The 13,132-nt window shown below is 43.2% G+C and overlaps 1 protein-coding gene across 5 annotated transcripts in view; it reads left to right on the top strand.

The window, feature by feature from the left end:
* The first annotated feature begins 9,489 nt into the window (after positions 1-9,489).
* Positions 9,490-13,132, top strand: part of DOK6 (docking protein 6) — a 431,293-nt gene continuing 427,650 nt past the window's right edge. For 2 of the 5 annotated variants that reach the window (XM_073331713.1, XM_073331715.1), the window contains exon 1: positions 9,490-10,260. In XM_073331713.1, the coding sequence (XP_073187814.1) occupies positions 10,195-10,260 (66 nt within the window). In that variant the 5' untranslated portion in view covers positions 9,490-10,194. The remainder of the gene's footprint in view (positions 10,261-13,132) is intronic. The other 3 variants (XM_073331716.1, XM_073331712.1, XM_073331714.1) reach the window with 3 other exon arrangements.

Here is a 13,132-nt window from a genome sequence, read left to right on the forward strand (position 1 = left end):
GAGGCTAGGGGGTAATAGGAGCCTATATAAGAAAAAGACCCAAAAAACGGGACTGTCCCTATAAAATCAGGACATCTGGTCAAGACAGTTCAGGTTCAGGTCAGTAGTATACAATAGTAATTTATCTTGTTCTTGATTTCATTTTCTGTGCAACTAATCTGAAGATTTTTCTTTTTGTTTGTGGAAGACAAAGAAAGAACTTTACTGTCATAAAATTGCCCTGAGCGTCATTGGTGGTTCTTTTAGGCTTTCTCACAAAAGGGGTCTATGTGTTGAAGAAGAACTCCAGAGTTGTTGATTGTGGCTAGCTTCTTAGGGCTCTGATCCAAAGACCACTAAATCAGTGGAAGTCTTTAATAAGTATAGTTCAGGTCTGAAACATGAAAGATTTGCTAGATAATACTCCCTGGTTTAGGAGAGTCTGAAAGATGTTTCTCATGAAAACAGTCACCAGTAATTAAAATAAATAGGCCCTGGTGATTTTTATATGGACTGGCTTCCCTTTCAAGAATAAGAACAAAATATTATTTCAGGAACATCCAGAAACCCAGACAAATAAAAATGCTTCACTTAATTATGAAAAGCTTACTGTTTTATTGATACAGCAGTAGGATCCATATTTTTTCACACCCTTCAGCTTTTATTCCTATTTGTCATATGTTTGTATGTGTGTTCCTTACTGAAACTTTATCTCATTATTTTTTGTTTTCATAGCAGCTGAGGAATGCTGCATGGCATGTATACTTTTCAACAAATAACTAACTAGCTCCAAAATAAAAACCTCCCCCAGGGTTTTCACAGCTTCCTCTCATCTGAAAGCTTCTACTAGTCTCTTCCTAGATACTGCAACCCTTGTTTGTTTTTATTTTTGTTTTTTTGACTTGTGGAAGGACAGTACTTCCTGTAGTTAGGTAAAGCCAACCACCTCAAGGTGGACAAAGAACATGTATGGGGAGCAGGCTCTTCAGTTTTCCTGACCTAATAAGGAGTGCCCCACAAAATGAGGAATGCTTAGGAGGCATTCTGCTGCACAGTACTTATGGGTATTCAACTATACAGCACAGTTCTAGTCCTGAGTCTCCCCAAATTCTTAACTACCACACACTCTGACTCCCCCTCCCCCCCCGCCCCGGTTCATCACCTCCAAAGGCATCAAACCAGATCCCCAGATGCTAGTTTGCTTTTGCGCATACTCTCAATACAGTTCGCATACCAGAGATCTGCTTCAGGTTAAATTTTTTAAATGGGTTACTTAATGGAAAAATCACAGATTCAAAGATGAAATAACAAGGAAAGCAAACATGTACAAGTTATACATAAAATAAACCTAAAACCACAACCTCAGGCTTTACACTTTCAGATTAGATAAAAATTCCTTTTCTAATACAGGTTTCAGAGTGGTAGCCGTGTTAGTCTGTATCAGCACAAGTACTCTTCGTTCTTTTTCTAATACAAGTTACCTATTGCCTTTGAACTGTTTCCCAGCATACCCCCTGTCATGGAGAGGATCCAGTATTTCAAGGACAGCACCTGCCAATTGACTGTTATTCAGTTTCCAAATGAAGTCCTCAGTTTCAAGCCTGCTTTTTAAAAGGATATTTTTTTTCCTTTTTTTCTTCAGGCATTGTGACTCAAGTTTATTCAGGGTGGGGAAATTCTAGCCAGCATGTCTCATTTTCTTCCCATTAACTCTAATGGCCCCTCATTTGTCTTTTCCTGGATTATACAATGTTTGCTGCTTGGAACTAGACTTGTCTGATTGGGATGCAGCCCCTCCCTGCCTGACTGCACCACAAATTATGAACACAGTTTTCTATATACACAAATACATAAATGCATAACTTGAGTCCGTGTATATATATCTAATGATGAGCATTAAGTTTAGAACATTATAAGCTTTCATAAAAGACCTTACTTGGCCTATTTTTATAGCACACAGTCATATTATTCAACCAGTTGATTCAACTGCTTATTCTTTGGGATCCCCTAGGTGTCTGGACCCTAATTGCCACAACTTCAAGAAAAAAGACTGACCTGAAAAAATTATTGTGTCTTGACATGAAGACTTCAGAGTGATGGAGGGAAAATAAAAGAAAAGCTTTTCTTGCCTAGATCAATCTCGGATAAATCTCAAATATATTGCAAATAATATATCAAATATAGTTATCTCATCTCTGAACAGACTAACCACATTCCCACTTAATTAAAACAGTCATATTATAAAGGAGAAAGCTCAGAGGCTGATAGGGAACAAGATTCAAGCAGAAAGAGGAAATACTAGCATCCCTGAAATGAAGGATGATAGGCAAATAACGATGTATCTGACAGTCAAAAATGATCAATTCAGAAATTTCTGCCAAATCATTCTAATCTTCTGAAAATGTAATTAGTGCTCAAAATTGATAGTTTCATGGAAAATGATATTTTCAAACCCCTGTCTTTGGAACAAAAGAATGTATTAGGTGCCCAGAGCTGTACAACTAAATTGAGGCTGTCATAAAAGAAATGCTGTCAAATAATTCACCAGGAGTTGATGGATTTCTGGCTGATTTTTATAAACCATTCACAAAACAGCTATCCCCATTGACCACAGATTACATATATACACATTCCACAGTAGAGATTTATACCACTGGCTCTGTACTTTGGGACATATCAATAGCAAAGAGTTTCCATTACAAGTCTTGTTTTGGACCCCCTACTAACTCCCTACTAAAGCCCAAAAACCCCAGGCAAAACAGGTCTTCCATTGGCCTGAAACTTGTGCTTCAGTTCTTATTGGAGAAGAATGTTTTGGGAATATTTGAACTAAACTGAAACAAGCTTTCAAACAGCCTGGGTTTAGAAAAATTTCTGCTTGTTCAGTTGAATAAAATTATACTATCTTTTTTTTTTTTTTGGTCTAATTGCAACTCAAAAATGGCAAGCAATAAAAACATTCAAATTGATCTCATGAATTAGTCATCAGTGAGAACTGTCCTTTGGATCAAATTTTATTGGACAGCTGACAAAAGCTAATCTCCAAATAAAACGTTATTGAAGGTCAAAATTGTTAATGTTGAACCCTCTGCGAAGGTCTCCAGTTGGGATTGTTCATTTTGTGAGCTTCTTAGTGAAGGGTAGAAAAAGTTCAAATGTCTGCTAGCTAGAGGTACATGTATGACTTTAAATTGTGCTCTGACGTAGGATAACCTCCTGCTTAGACTAGCTGTAGTGCAGGTCACATAGCAGGAGTAGGGAGGTGGGATAGAGCAGCTTTTATGGGGGACTGCTACCTCATGTGCAGGTGTGTAGGAAGTGGATAGGCAGGTGTGAGGACTGGAGGGAGCCTTCACTCCTGACTCCAGCCGCACTCCCACCCACCACTCATATGCCAGACAGAATATGAGTCAACACAGAGCAGAAACAATTTACACTAGCTGTAAGTCTGGGGAAATCGGGGACCACAGTGTGACTTTCAGAGACTCACACAATGGATTCCATGGTCTGCTTCTTGGGCAAGGACACTACATCGTGCCCTTTATTCAGGGCCTGTGATGAAACCACAACATAGCTCTGTGATGTCAGACTGTATAACTTCTGAAGTGCCCATGAAGTATAACCCCTGCAAGTGCCTGCTTGCAAAAAAATATAAGACTCATGAAAGGTACAAGCTCTAGTGATACTCATGGAGTATATCTACCCTGCGAAATTTGGTACTTGTTTTTTTAGCATCAGTGCAGATACACTGCTATTAGCAATGGTGAAGCAACAGCGCGGATTGGGCCAGCTGTTCTTCAGCATCATGTCATGAAAGCAGATTGTCATGATATGGTGATTAAAAGATCTGAGTTCAGTCTACCCTGCTGCTTACAATTCCTGGAAAGTTGGTACAAAATTTTATTATATAGGGAATGATGAAATATTGCCGTTATGGAAGTTACAAGCTTCTCTAGCATTAATGGCAGGTCAATGAGAGACACTCGAGGACCACATTTTAAAAGAGTGAAGGCACAAGTGTTATGATTGTGTATGCAAACTGCTCACAGGAAAGCTAGTTGTGTGTGTCAATGCATTGCATATGAGGGCTGCAAGCTCTGTTAGGATAGTTATAACCATAGAGTTTTGTAGTAACTTTTACTTTAAAAAGTAGAATACACGTGGAATTTACTAGCTAATCATTACTTTTTGTTTCCCATATAGCACCCAGATAAGAGATGGTCTTCACTGTTTTGACAATTTCTGTAATAGAAATCCATAATCTGTTTAAGTTCACATAAAAATAGTAAAAAACAGGCAGACATGGAGCAGGATGGGAGGGACATGAATGATTTACTGATTTTTTTAAAAAAACAGACAAACAAGGAAATACGTAAAAAATCTTGAGAGAGTTGAGGGTGAAGTGTATAGTTTATTTTTATTGTTCAACTATAGTTAACTTTAAAAATTAAAAAGTTAGAACCTCAGAAAACTTGCACTTAAGATTCCAATACAACCTGAATGCTATCTCTCTTCCATTATTGCTGAAGACATTTTTATCCCTGCTTACTCACTGCTTTACCATGAATGGGACACAGATCTTTACTGTTCCCACAAAACCTCTCTAAATAGTGGTGTAAGACCTCTGCATACTTTGTGAGTCTTCTTATGGTGCACAGGGTTTTATATGTTTTAGAAGCTGCCAGAAACCAGTCAGAGAGATCATATGTTTATAGCTAGGCTTTGCATATTTGTGTACATTAGTAAATACAGTTATGAGGATTTCTCCTTGTGGTTTCTTCATATTGTTATTGTGGTAAAAGAGCAAAAGACACAAGTGGCCCTTGATCTTCAAAACCACAAAGAGGAGATATCTGACCCTTCATTACTCCACCCTCCTGATAAAAGCCAGAGATTACATCTCACATTTTAATCATCACAAATAGTCCAAGGTCAACCATCTCTCTGCCATTCATCATCCAGTATAAGTGACAGGACTCCAGTGAATCCCCACTCAACCTTCTGATACAAGTCAAAAACACCCTCTTGTGGGTACAAGTTAGAGACCTATCCTGTCTACCCTATTCTTTGTGAGGAAATGCAGGTTTTGCAGTATAGCCTAGTAAGCCTATAATAACATGAATGCAAATTTGGGCAGAATAAATGGCTGTAGCTTTTTCATTTGGTGCACCCAGAAGACAATATTGTCATATTTCACCCTCTCAACATAGCAGACTTATGTTCACGGCAATTGGTAGTTTGTGCAGGATGGCAGGCAAGGGGGTATCATAGAATCATAGAATATCAGGGTTGGAAGGGACCCCTGAAGGTCATCTAGTCCAACCCCCTGCTCAAAGCAGGACCAATTCCCAGTTAAATCATCCCAGCCAGGGCTTTGTCAAGCCTGACCTTAAAAACCTCTAAGGAAGGAGATTCTACCACCTCCCTAGGTAACGCATTCCAGTGTTTCACCACCCTCTTAGTGAAAAAGTTTTTCCTAATATCCAATCTAAACCTCCTCCACTGCAACTTGAGACCATTACTCCTCGTTCTGTCATCTGCTACCATTGAGAACAGTCTAGAGCCATCCTCTTTGGAACCCCCTTTCAGGTAGTTGAAAGCAGCTATCAAATCCCCCCTCATTCTTCTCTTCTGCAGGCTAAACAATCCCAGCTCCCTCAGCCTCTCCTCATAAGTCATGTGTTCCAGACCCCTAATCATTTTTGTTGCCCTTCGCTGGACTCTCTCCAATTTATCCACATCCTTCTTGTAGTGTGGGGCCCAAAACTGGACACAGTACTCCAGATGAGGCCTCACCAATGTCGAATAGAGGGGAACGATCACGTCCCTCGATCTGCTCGCTATGCCCCTACTTATACATCCCAAAATGCCATTGGCCTTCTTGGCAACAAGGGCACACTGCTGACTCATATCCAGCTTCTCGTCCACTGTCACCCCTAGGTCCTTTTCCGCAGAACTGCTGCCTAGCCATTCGGTCCCTAGTCTGTAGCGGTGCATTGGATTCTTCCATCCTAAGTGCAGGACCCTGCACTTATCCTTATTGAACCTCATCAGATTTCTTTTGGCCCAATCCTCCAATTTGTCTAGGTCCTTCTGTATCCTATCCCTCCCCTCCAGCGTATCTACCACTCCTCCCAGTTTAGTATCATCCGCAAATTTGCTGAGAGTGCAATCCACACCATCCTCCAGATCATTTATGAAGATATTGAACAAAACTGGCCCCAGGACCGACCCTTGGGGCACTCCACTTGATACCGGCTGCCAACTAGACATGGAGCCATTGATCACTACCCGTTGAGCCCGACAACAGCAACTAGGCAGCTGTTAAAGCTAATTGTCAATGTAATAGCTTTCAAAACATTAGCTTTTTAAATTAGCTATTTAGTCATGTTAATATTGTCTTTAAGGGAAATATATTTTTAACCTTAGCACTATCATTCAGAAGTTTGTTTGTTTTATCTGCGAATGCTGAAGAACCTGAAAGTGTGTTTGGAGACAATCATCAAGTGTTACTACTGATGTTAAATTTCAGCGCCTGCTAAACTTGTACCCACAATTCTATTCTAGAGTTAACCAGCAAGGGAGGAAGGGAAGAACACAACTTCACTCCTCTGCTAAAAGCAGATGGAGAGCTCCCCCTCCTTTCTGGCTCATACAGGAAGAGGTCTCCATCCTGTTTCAAGCTGACTTAACTACTGGATGTAACCATAATATTCCTTAATCATTCATGAGTTCATATGGGATTTATAACAACAGATTTGAAATATACGATACCAGGAAAATCATTCATTTTATGCACCAGACAGAGCATAAGAGTGTTCCACCAAGACGAGCAGGCTTTTGACCAAGGTGAGTGGCAATACCTGTTGTTTACCTGAAAAATATTTGGATTTGGTCCCAACTATACTGAATGGGTCAGTGATTTACCACCCTGATAGTGCTCACCTTTCATCTAGGGACAAAGGACCTGTTTTATTTGTGCTTTGGAAGCTGATGGCATTGGTATGTTTTGAAGCTGCTCTGACAAAGAATACTGTTCTCCTAACAGACCACTCTCTTGATGGACTTTCTAAGGGCCTGTTTACACAGATACTTAGTATGCAGCAAGCTTGAGTTAAATATACAGTGCTTTAGCCTGCTGAGTACTAAGGGGCCATGTGGACCCTGCTGCTGTGCATTAAAAGTTCTTTAGTGCATTTTGCATTCTGCTCTTTCAAATATCAGTGGATATTTTCTGTAATGTAAACAACTTGTAGTCTCTATTTAATGTGTCCTCAGGCATCTTGAAAAGACTTCTGTCAATAAACAAATTCCATTTTTTTTCTTGAGTCATGGAATATTTTTATATGGAATAACCCCAAATTCAAAATTAGGGAAGAAATATCCTTCTATCTAGAGTAGGAGAACAAAGTTATATTATCTCTTGGTCATTTTACTATAAATAGCCAGGAGCTACAACTGTCTATATGACAACTATTTTTCTCCATCTCTCTCTCTCATCTTATCTACTATGAACAACTGCATGATTAGATAAATGCTTGTGCTTGGATTGAAATAATGCAGATGTTATACTGCTAGAAGCCATTCCAAAATATACAGTGTCTAGGAGAGTTTAGGAATAGTTAAACTCTCACCTCACTTATCTGTTAACAAATAAAGTTTAAATTAAACAGGAATAAAAGATAAAATTGGAAGGTGAGTAAGAATATTCCTTCCCTAGCATTTGGAAAATTTCCAGTTCACTAGGATCTGATCCAAAGCCCACTATTGTCAATGGATCAGTCTGTTAATGCTCAGTCTTTTCCTAAAATAGGGTCCTAAACCAAGACAATGGGATGCAAGAGAAAATGTAAAAGTCTAGACTTTCAGATAAGTTTAAAAAAAATCTGGAGTTCCAGACACATCAAGCCTTATATTTTAATCCACTTATTATTCCTATATATTAATATAAAATATATATTGAAGTCACATAGCCTTTACTCATAACTCCATCTCCAAAGCTTTGAAATCTATTTTCCAGATTCTGATCTTTCTCCATCTTTTCCCTTTGTGCTTAAAGTGTATTTCTAGATGTAACTCTAGAGAGTTTTACTGGAAAGTACAACTTGCCCAAAGGTTGGCCAATCTTAATATTATTATTTCAGAGAAGAAATTCACTTCATGGGAAAACAATATAATAAATATAATATAATATAATTTTAATGTCCTGCACATTAACATTTTTTACTGAGACAGATATGAAAACCATTTAAAATAGAAAAGGGAAATTATGGAAAAGTGTACTTTTGATCTCACCTCAAAAGCACACTTCAAATCTGTAATATATATGTACAGTATAATGCAAAATTCTTCATAAATAACACTTCAGGGGTCAATTGTGCAATTTTACTGAGAACAGCAATTTTTTAGTAAAAAAAAAAAGTCATTAAACTTTAATTAAGCCTATTATAAACCTCTAACTTTCACATAAAATATTCTAAAAAAAATATTTTAGATACCAGGAAAATCTAATGTGTGTGCCTCTTACATCGATAGCTTGGCTTTGTGCAGCAGGCTAAATCACCTGTTTGTTTTAGGTATGTGCAAACCCAAGGTAGACAAGTAAATCAATCAGAGTTGTTTTTCCTGGTGTCTTCAAAACATAATCTAGCTTTAGTGCAGAATCGTTCTTTGCTAGATCTGCCTCAAGGAGCATTATAATTAAAGACATACTTATCACTGCTGAGAGTATAGTAGGTATGTGTGTGGCACAGTGTGGAGTTCCATTTCTCAAGCTCAAAGGGACTTCTACTTTATTTTTTTGTTGGCTGTTCAAAATGTTTATTATATTGATGCAATGCTGCAGAGTGTTTGGCAATGGGATGTAGTGTGCATTCCTGAATGCCTTAAAAAAGAAAAAAAGAAAAAAAGAAAAAAGCCCAGCCTTTCTTTATGCCTATGTGTAGACCACTCATGCCTATACTTTTAGCACAATATAGACATGATCCTCAAACAAATACACACCTGAGTCACTTTAAACTAAATGTCTGAGCTTTTCAAATCATTTTAGCCATACAGGTTATATAGTTGTTTAATTTCAGTGGGTGTTCTTGGGTCTAAATGCCCTGCCTGGGTTGGAAAATCTCAACCAAAGAGGGTGGTCGCTGAGTAAAGTTTCCCTTGCCTGTCAGTGTTTGCAGGATCTGGTCCTCTCACAAGTGTACCCAACACTTTTTGGTGCATGTCAATTCTGACATGACTTTGTCCACATGAAAATATGCCGGGACTGTGCCTACCAGGATGCACGTGTGCCCTGATCAAGTGTAAAAATCCTTAAGCAGCTGCCCTAGTCTCAAAATGGACCATTATAGTTATTTATTGAAATGACAGTTGCACTTATTGTGCTAGGCACAGTACAAACATAGGAAGGATGATCTCTGCCTTCAACAGTCCGGCCGAGCCCGAGGGAAGGGCAAGGATTATTTCCCTTAAGACGTTTTTAAGAGGCAAAATTAGCCCCCTGCTCGCTTCTTCCCTCCGCTACCTGAGCCAGGAAATCCGTGCTGTTCCCCTGGGTCACCAAAGGGGCTGGGTGAGCCGAGGGCATCAACTCCCCGAGCATCTTCTCCCGGGGGCGTAGGCAGCCGCGGAGGTGGAGCGTGCCCGGCTGAGGTGCGGGGAAGAGAGCCTGGAGGTGGGACCGGCAGATGGTGCCTTCCCCTCCTCCCCCGGCTGCTGAGGTGTGAGGAGGCGGCCCGGAGCCGGTGCCCACCCTCCCCCTCGCAGCGCCGGCGGATGGTGCGGTCCGGACAGCGGTGGCGCGGCCGCCGAGTGATGCGGGGGGGCGGCTTCTGTGCCTGTGCCGGCGGCGGCGGGGGGAGCAGCAGGGGCGCGGGGGGGAGCCAACCGCTGGCGGAGGAGCGAGGAGCGGGTCTCGGCTCCGGGCAGTAGCGCCGGCGGCGGCCGTCGATCCCCCCCCCCCCCTTCTCCTCGTCTCCCCGCTGCGGCTGCTGGAGCGGAGCCGCTCGCGCTCCCCCCTCGCCGCCGCCGCCGCTCCAGGGGCTCCGGGGCTGAGCGCGGCGCCCTGCGGGGGGAGCGGGCTGCAGCCGGGCAGCGCGAGCCAGGCGGGAGCCGGGAGCAGCCCGGAGGCTGCTGCTGCCCGCATGCCAGAGGCTCCCCGGGAGGAGGACGAGGCCCCCGGGCTGTGAGCGGCGGAAGCAGGCGGCACCGCTGGCCATGGCCTCCAACTTTAACGATATCGTCAAGCAGGGCTACGTGAAAATCCGCAGCAGGAAGCTGGGGGTGAGCCGGTTGCTTTCTTTCCGCCGGTCCTTCTCGCGCGCCTTTCCCTGGCACTTTCGGGGGGTCGGGAGGCAGGAGTGGGCACCTACCCACACCTCCTTGCCGTGGCTGGCAGGCAGCAAGCTGCCTGGGTGGGTGAGCAGGGCTTGCTCCCAGCTCCGCAGAGAAAGTGGCGGTGCTGGGGACAGCGGGGGGAAGCAGGGACCTGCTGCTGCTGCCTGGACTTTGCTTTCCCTTTACTTAGGTTGGAGGAGGGCTTTGCGTTGGCTGTGTACCTTACAGACAGTCTCTTCCCCCCAGTGAAGGCACCGTTTTTTCCTGTTTTCCTTGATGATTGACTTGTTTGGCTAATAGAGGTGATTGAGTTTTGTAATTTGATGGGAGCCTCTTTTTCCCTGTCGCGGTGTCTCAAGCTGGTGAGGAAATTTCCCTTTGGGTGTTTCTTCCCCCATCCACTCCCCGTTTAAAGCTTCCACTTGAACCGGGGTGGGGGGGGGGCAGTCTCTGCAAACTTTTGCCAGAGATCCCCTTTCTCCGTTAGAGGAGGGATGGCTCCAACAGAAGGAAATGATGGAAAAACCCGAGACTTTTGAACGGCTCCATAGCAGCCTGGCAAACCAACTGAGGAAGCAGCGAAGATTGGTGCAGGAAGAATTATGGCTCTGGGCCGGAGGAGAGGAGCAAAGTAGCTGGACTGGGGGGCTGAGAGGAGTGTAGGAAAATTGGGGGCGAGGGGAGTTACATCTGAATGGGCAGACCGCTTGGAAGGGGAATTGAAAGACTGACAGACACACTGGTTGACAACCGCCAGTGTGTGTAAATATATATGCCAATGGATAGGAAAAAGCGGCCGAAACGGTGTAACCCAAAGCGGTAGTCAGAGTCACTTTCAAGAGTGTACACTAGACAGGTAATGCTTACTCTGCTAGTCCATAAAAGCTTGCTCTGAAGGGCAGCGATACAGCGACCCAGACAGACAGAAACATCAACAGAACGGACAGAACTTTCCAAACTTCAGACGCTTCAGAACTTTCCCTTTTCTCTGTGTGTGTGTCTTGCGGGTGCTGGAGCAATACGAATTGAAAGGCCCTAATGAACCCCAGCCGAAATCATGATGAGTTTGCTTTTGTTTGAATGCATGAGCCAGAAGAGCTTTTATGATTTTATTAGGAAGTTCAGGGAGAACATTGCCAGTTTACGGGAAGCAGTGTGATTAGTCCCCAATCCAGGAGTTCCTTCAATTCCTACACGTGTTTGTAGACGGGCAGGTGTTTGGAGTAAAGGGAAAGGGGTTCAGTTGGTAGCACCGGTGCTTGTTTGCTGCTAAGAAAGGCTCCTCCTGAGAACAAGGTGCAGACAACGTGCTGAGAAGGGGCAGTAACAATTCTGGTCTCCGCTCCCTAGGGCAATGAAGAATTAAATTCTCCATTGACTTCAGTGGCGTGAGTTCGAATTCACACCCGAGTGACTCAGAGCAGAATCCTACTAGGTGCTCAGAAGAGACACTATGGTGGAGCCTCCCGCGTAATGGGCTGCTTAGCCAGGAAGGCGAAGGGAATTTAAACCAAGCCGGCGGTGTGTCGGCTGCGGAGCCGGGTTTGAATCAGGCAGGCAGTCACAGCAGAGGGCAGGGAGGAAGGTGCAGTCTCAGGCTCCAGCTCTCATGTCAAGGGCTTTTTCTCGAAAGCATGAGCCGTGTTTCTGCATCATATTTCCCTCTTCTCGACCCCAAAGCCAGATAAGGGAGAGGCCGTATGAAACCTGCAGTTCTACAAGTAGCTAGGAGCTTATCGCAGAGCTAATCTCTCTCGCTCTCCCGGATGCGATGCTTAGCTTGCAGACGCGGTGTACAGGGCAATGGAAATAATCACAAATTGAGGGGGTGAGGGGCAGCTCAGTGGTTTGAGCATTGGCCTGCTAAACCCACGGTTGTGAGTTCAATCCTTGAGGGGGCCGTTTAGGGATCCGAGGCAAATGTTGGGGGTTGGTCCTGCTTTGAACAGGGGTTTGGACTAGATGACCTCCCGAGGTCCCTTCCAACCCTGATATTCTATGACCTTTGGGACACTTTTCTGTCCTGACAGGGATGTTCCTTCGCAAAGGACACAGCAGAGTTTGGTTGGAATCCCACCTACAGCCGACTCCCCTAGCCTTCAGATGGGAAATGTTAGGGAAATTATCTTAAGTACAGCGAGCAATCACGCCTCCCTCCCCCACCCACCCCCCTTCCAAAAATCATGATTTGTAGGGTCAAGCGTTAGTTGGTGTCAGAAAGCTATCTCTGAACCTTAGTGGCGTGTGTTAACCCTTAGCTTCTGAGTCAGTAGTGGTATTATGGGGGACTGATCCAAAGCAATGAAAAGATTGAATCCGGGCAGTATCACAGCACGTTAGGGCTCTTAATTGGAGGCAGAATTGTCTTGTTGACTTACCTCCGAAAATAATTGGCCATACCTCTAAATATGTACAAATTAAAGGAAGAGTATATGCAGTAAACATATAATGGCTGCATATTAGCAGGCATCACACAAGGTTAATGTAAACATCCACAAGTGACACATATGAAGACAGGAATTTCATCATGGCATAGCTTATATGGTTGAAGTACTTTTAGAGCTGTAAATCTGAGGTGTGGCTGATAACAATGGAGTGTTCTTCAGAACTACACCTTATTCATGGTAGCTGGGCTGGTGTGCTGGAGAAGGTAGACTAGACCATCTCTGTAGTCTTTCTGGAAAATTGTCTCCTGTTGAAAAGATGTAGGGCGTGAGAGTTCAGATTTCACACCTCAGGTAGATGTTAGTTTAAGCTTATATGTGGAAAGTAGAGATGCAGATGTGAGTAAACTAAATATATCACATATAATGTACAA

Source organism: Lepidochelys kempii, chromosome 2, assembly GCF_965140265.1.
Source record: "Lepidochelys kempii isolate rLepKem1 chromosome 2, rLepKem1.hap2, whole genome shotgun sequence".
In the NCBI taxonomy this organism is placed as follows: domain Eukaryota; kingdom Metazoa; phylum Chordata; order Testudines; family Cheloniidae; genus Lepidochelys; species Lepidochelys kempii.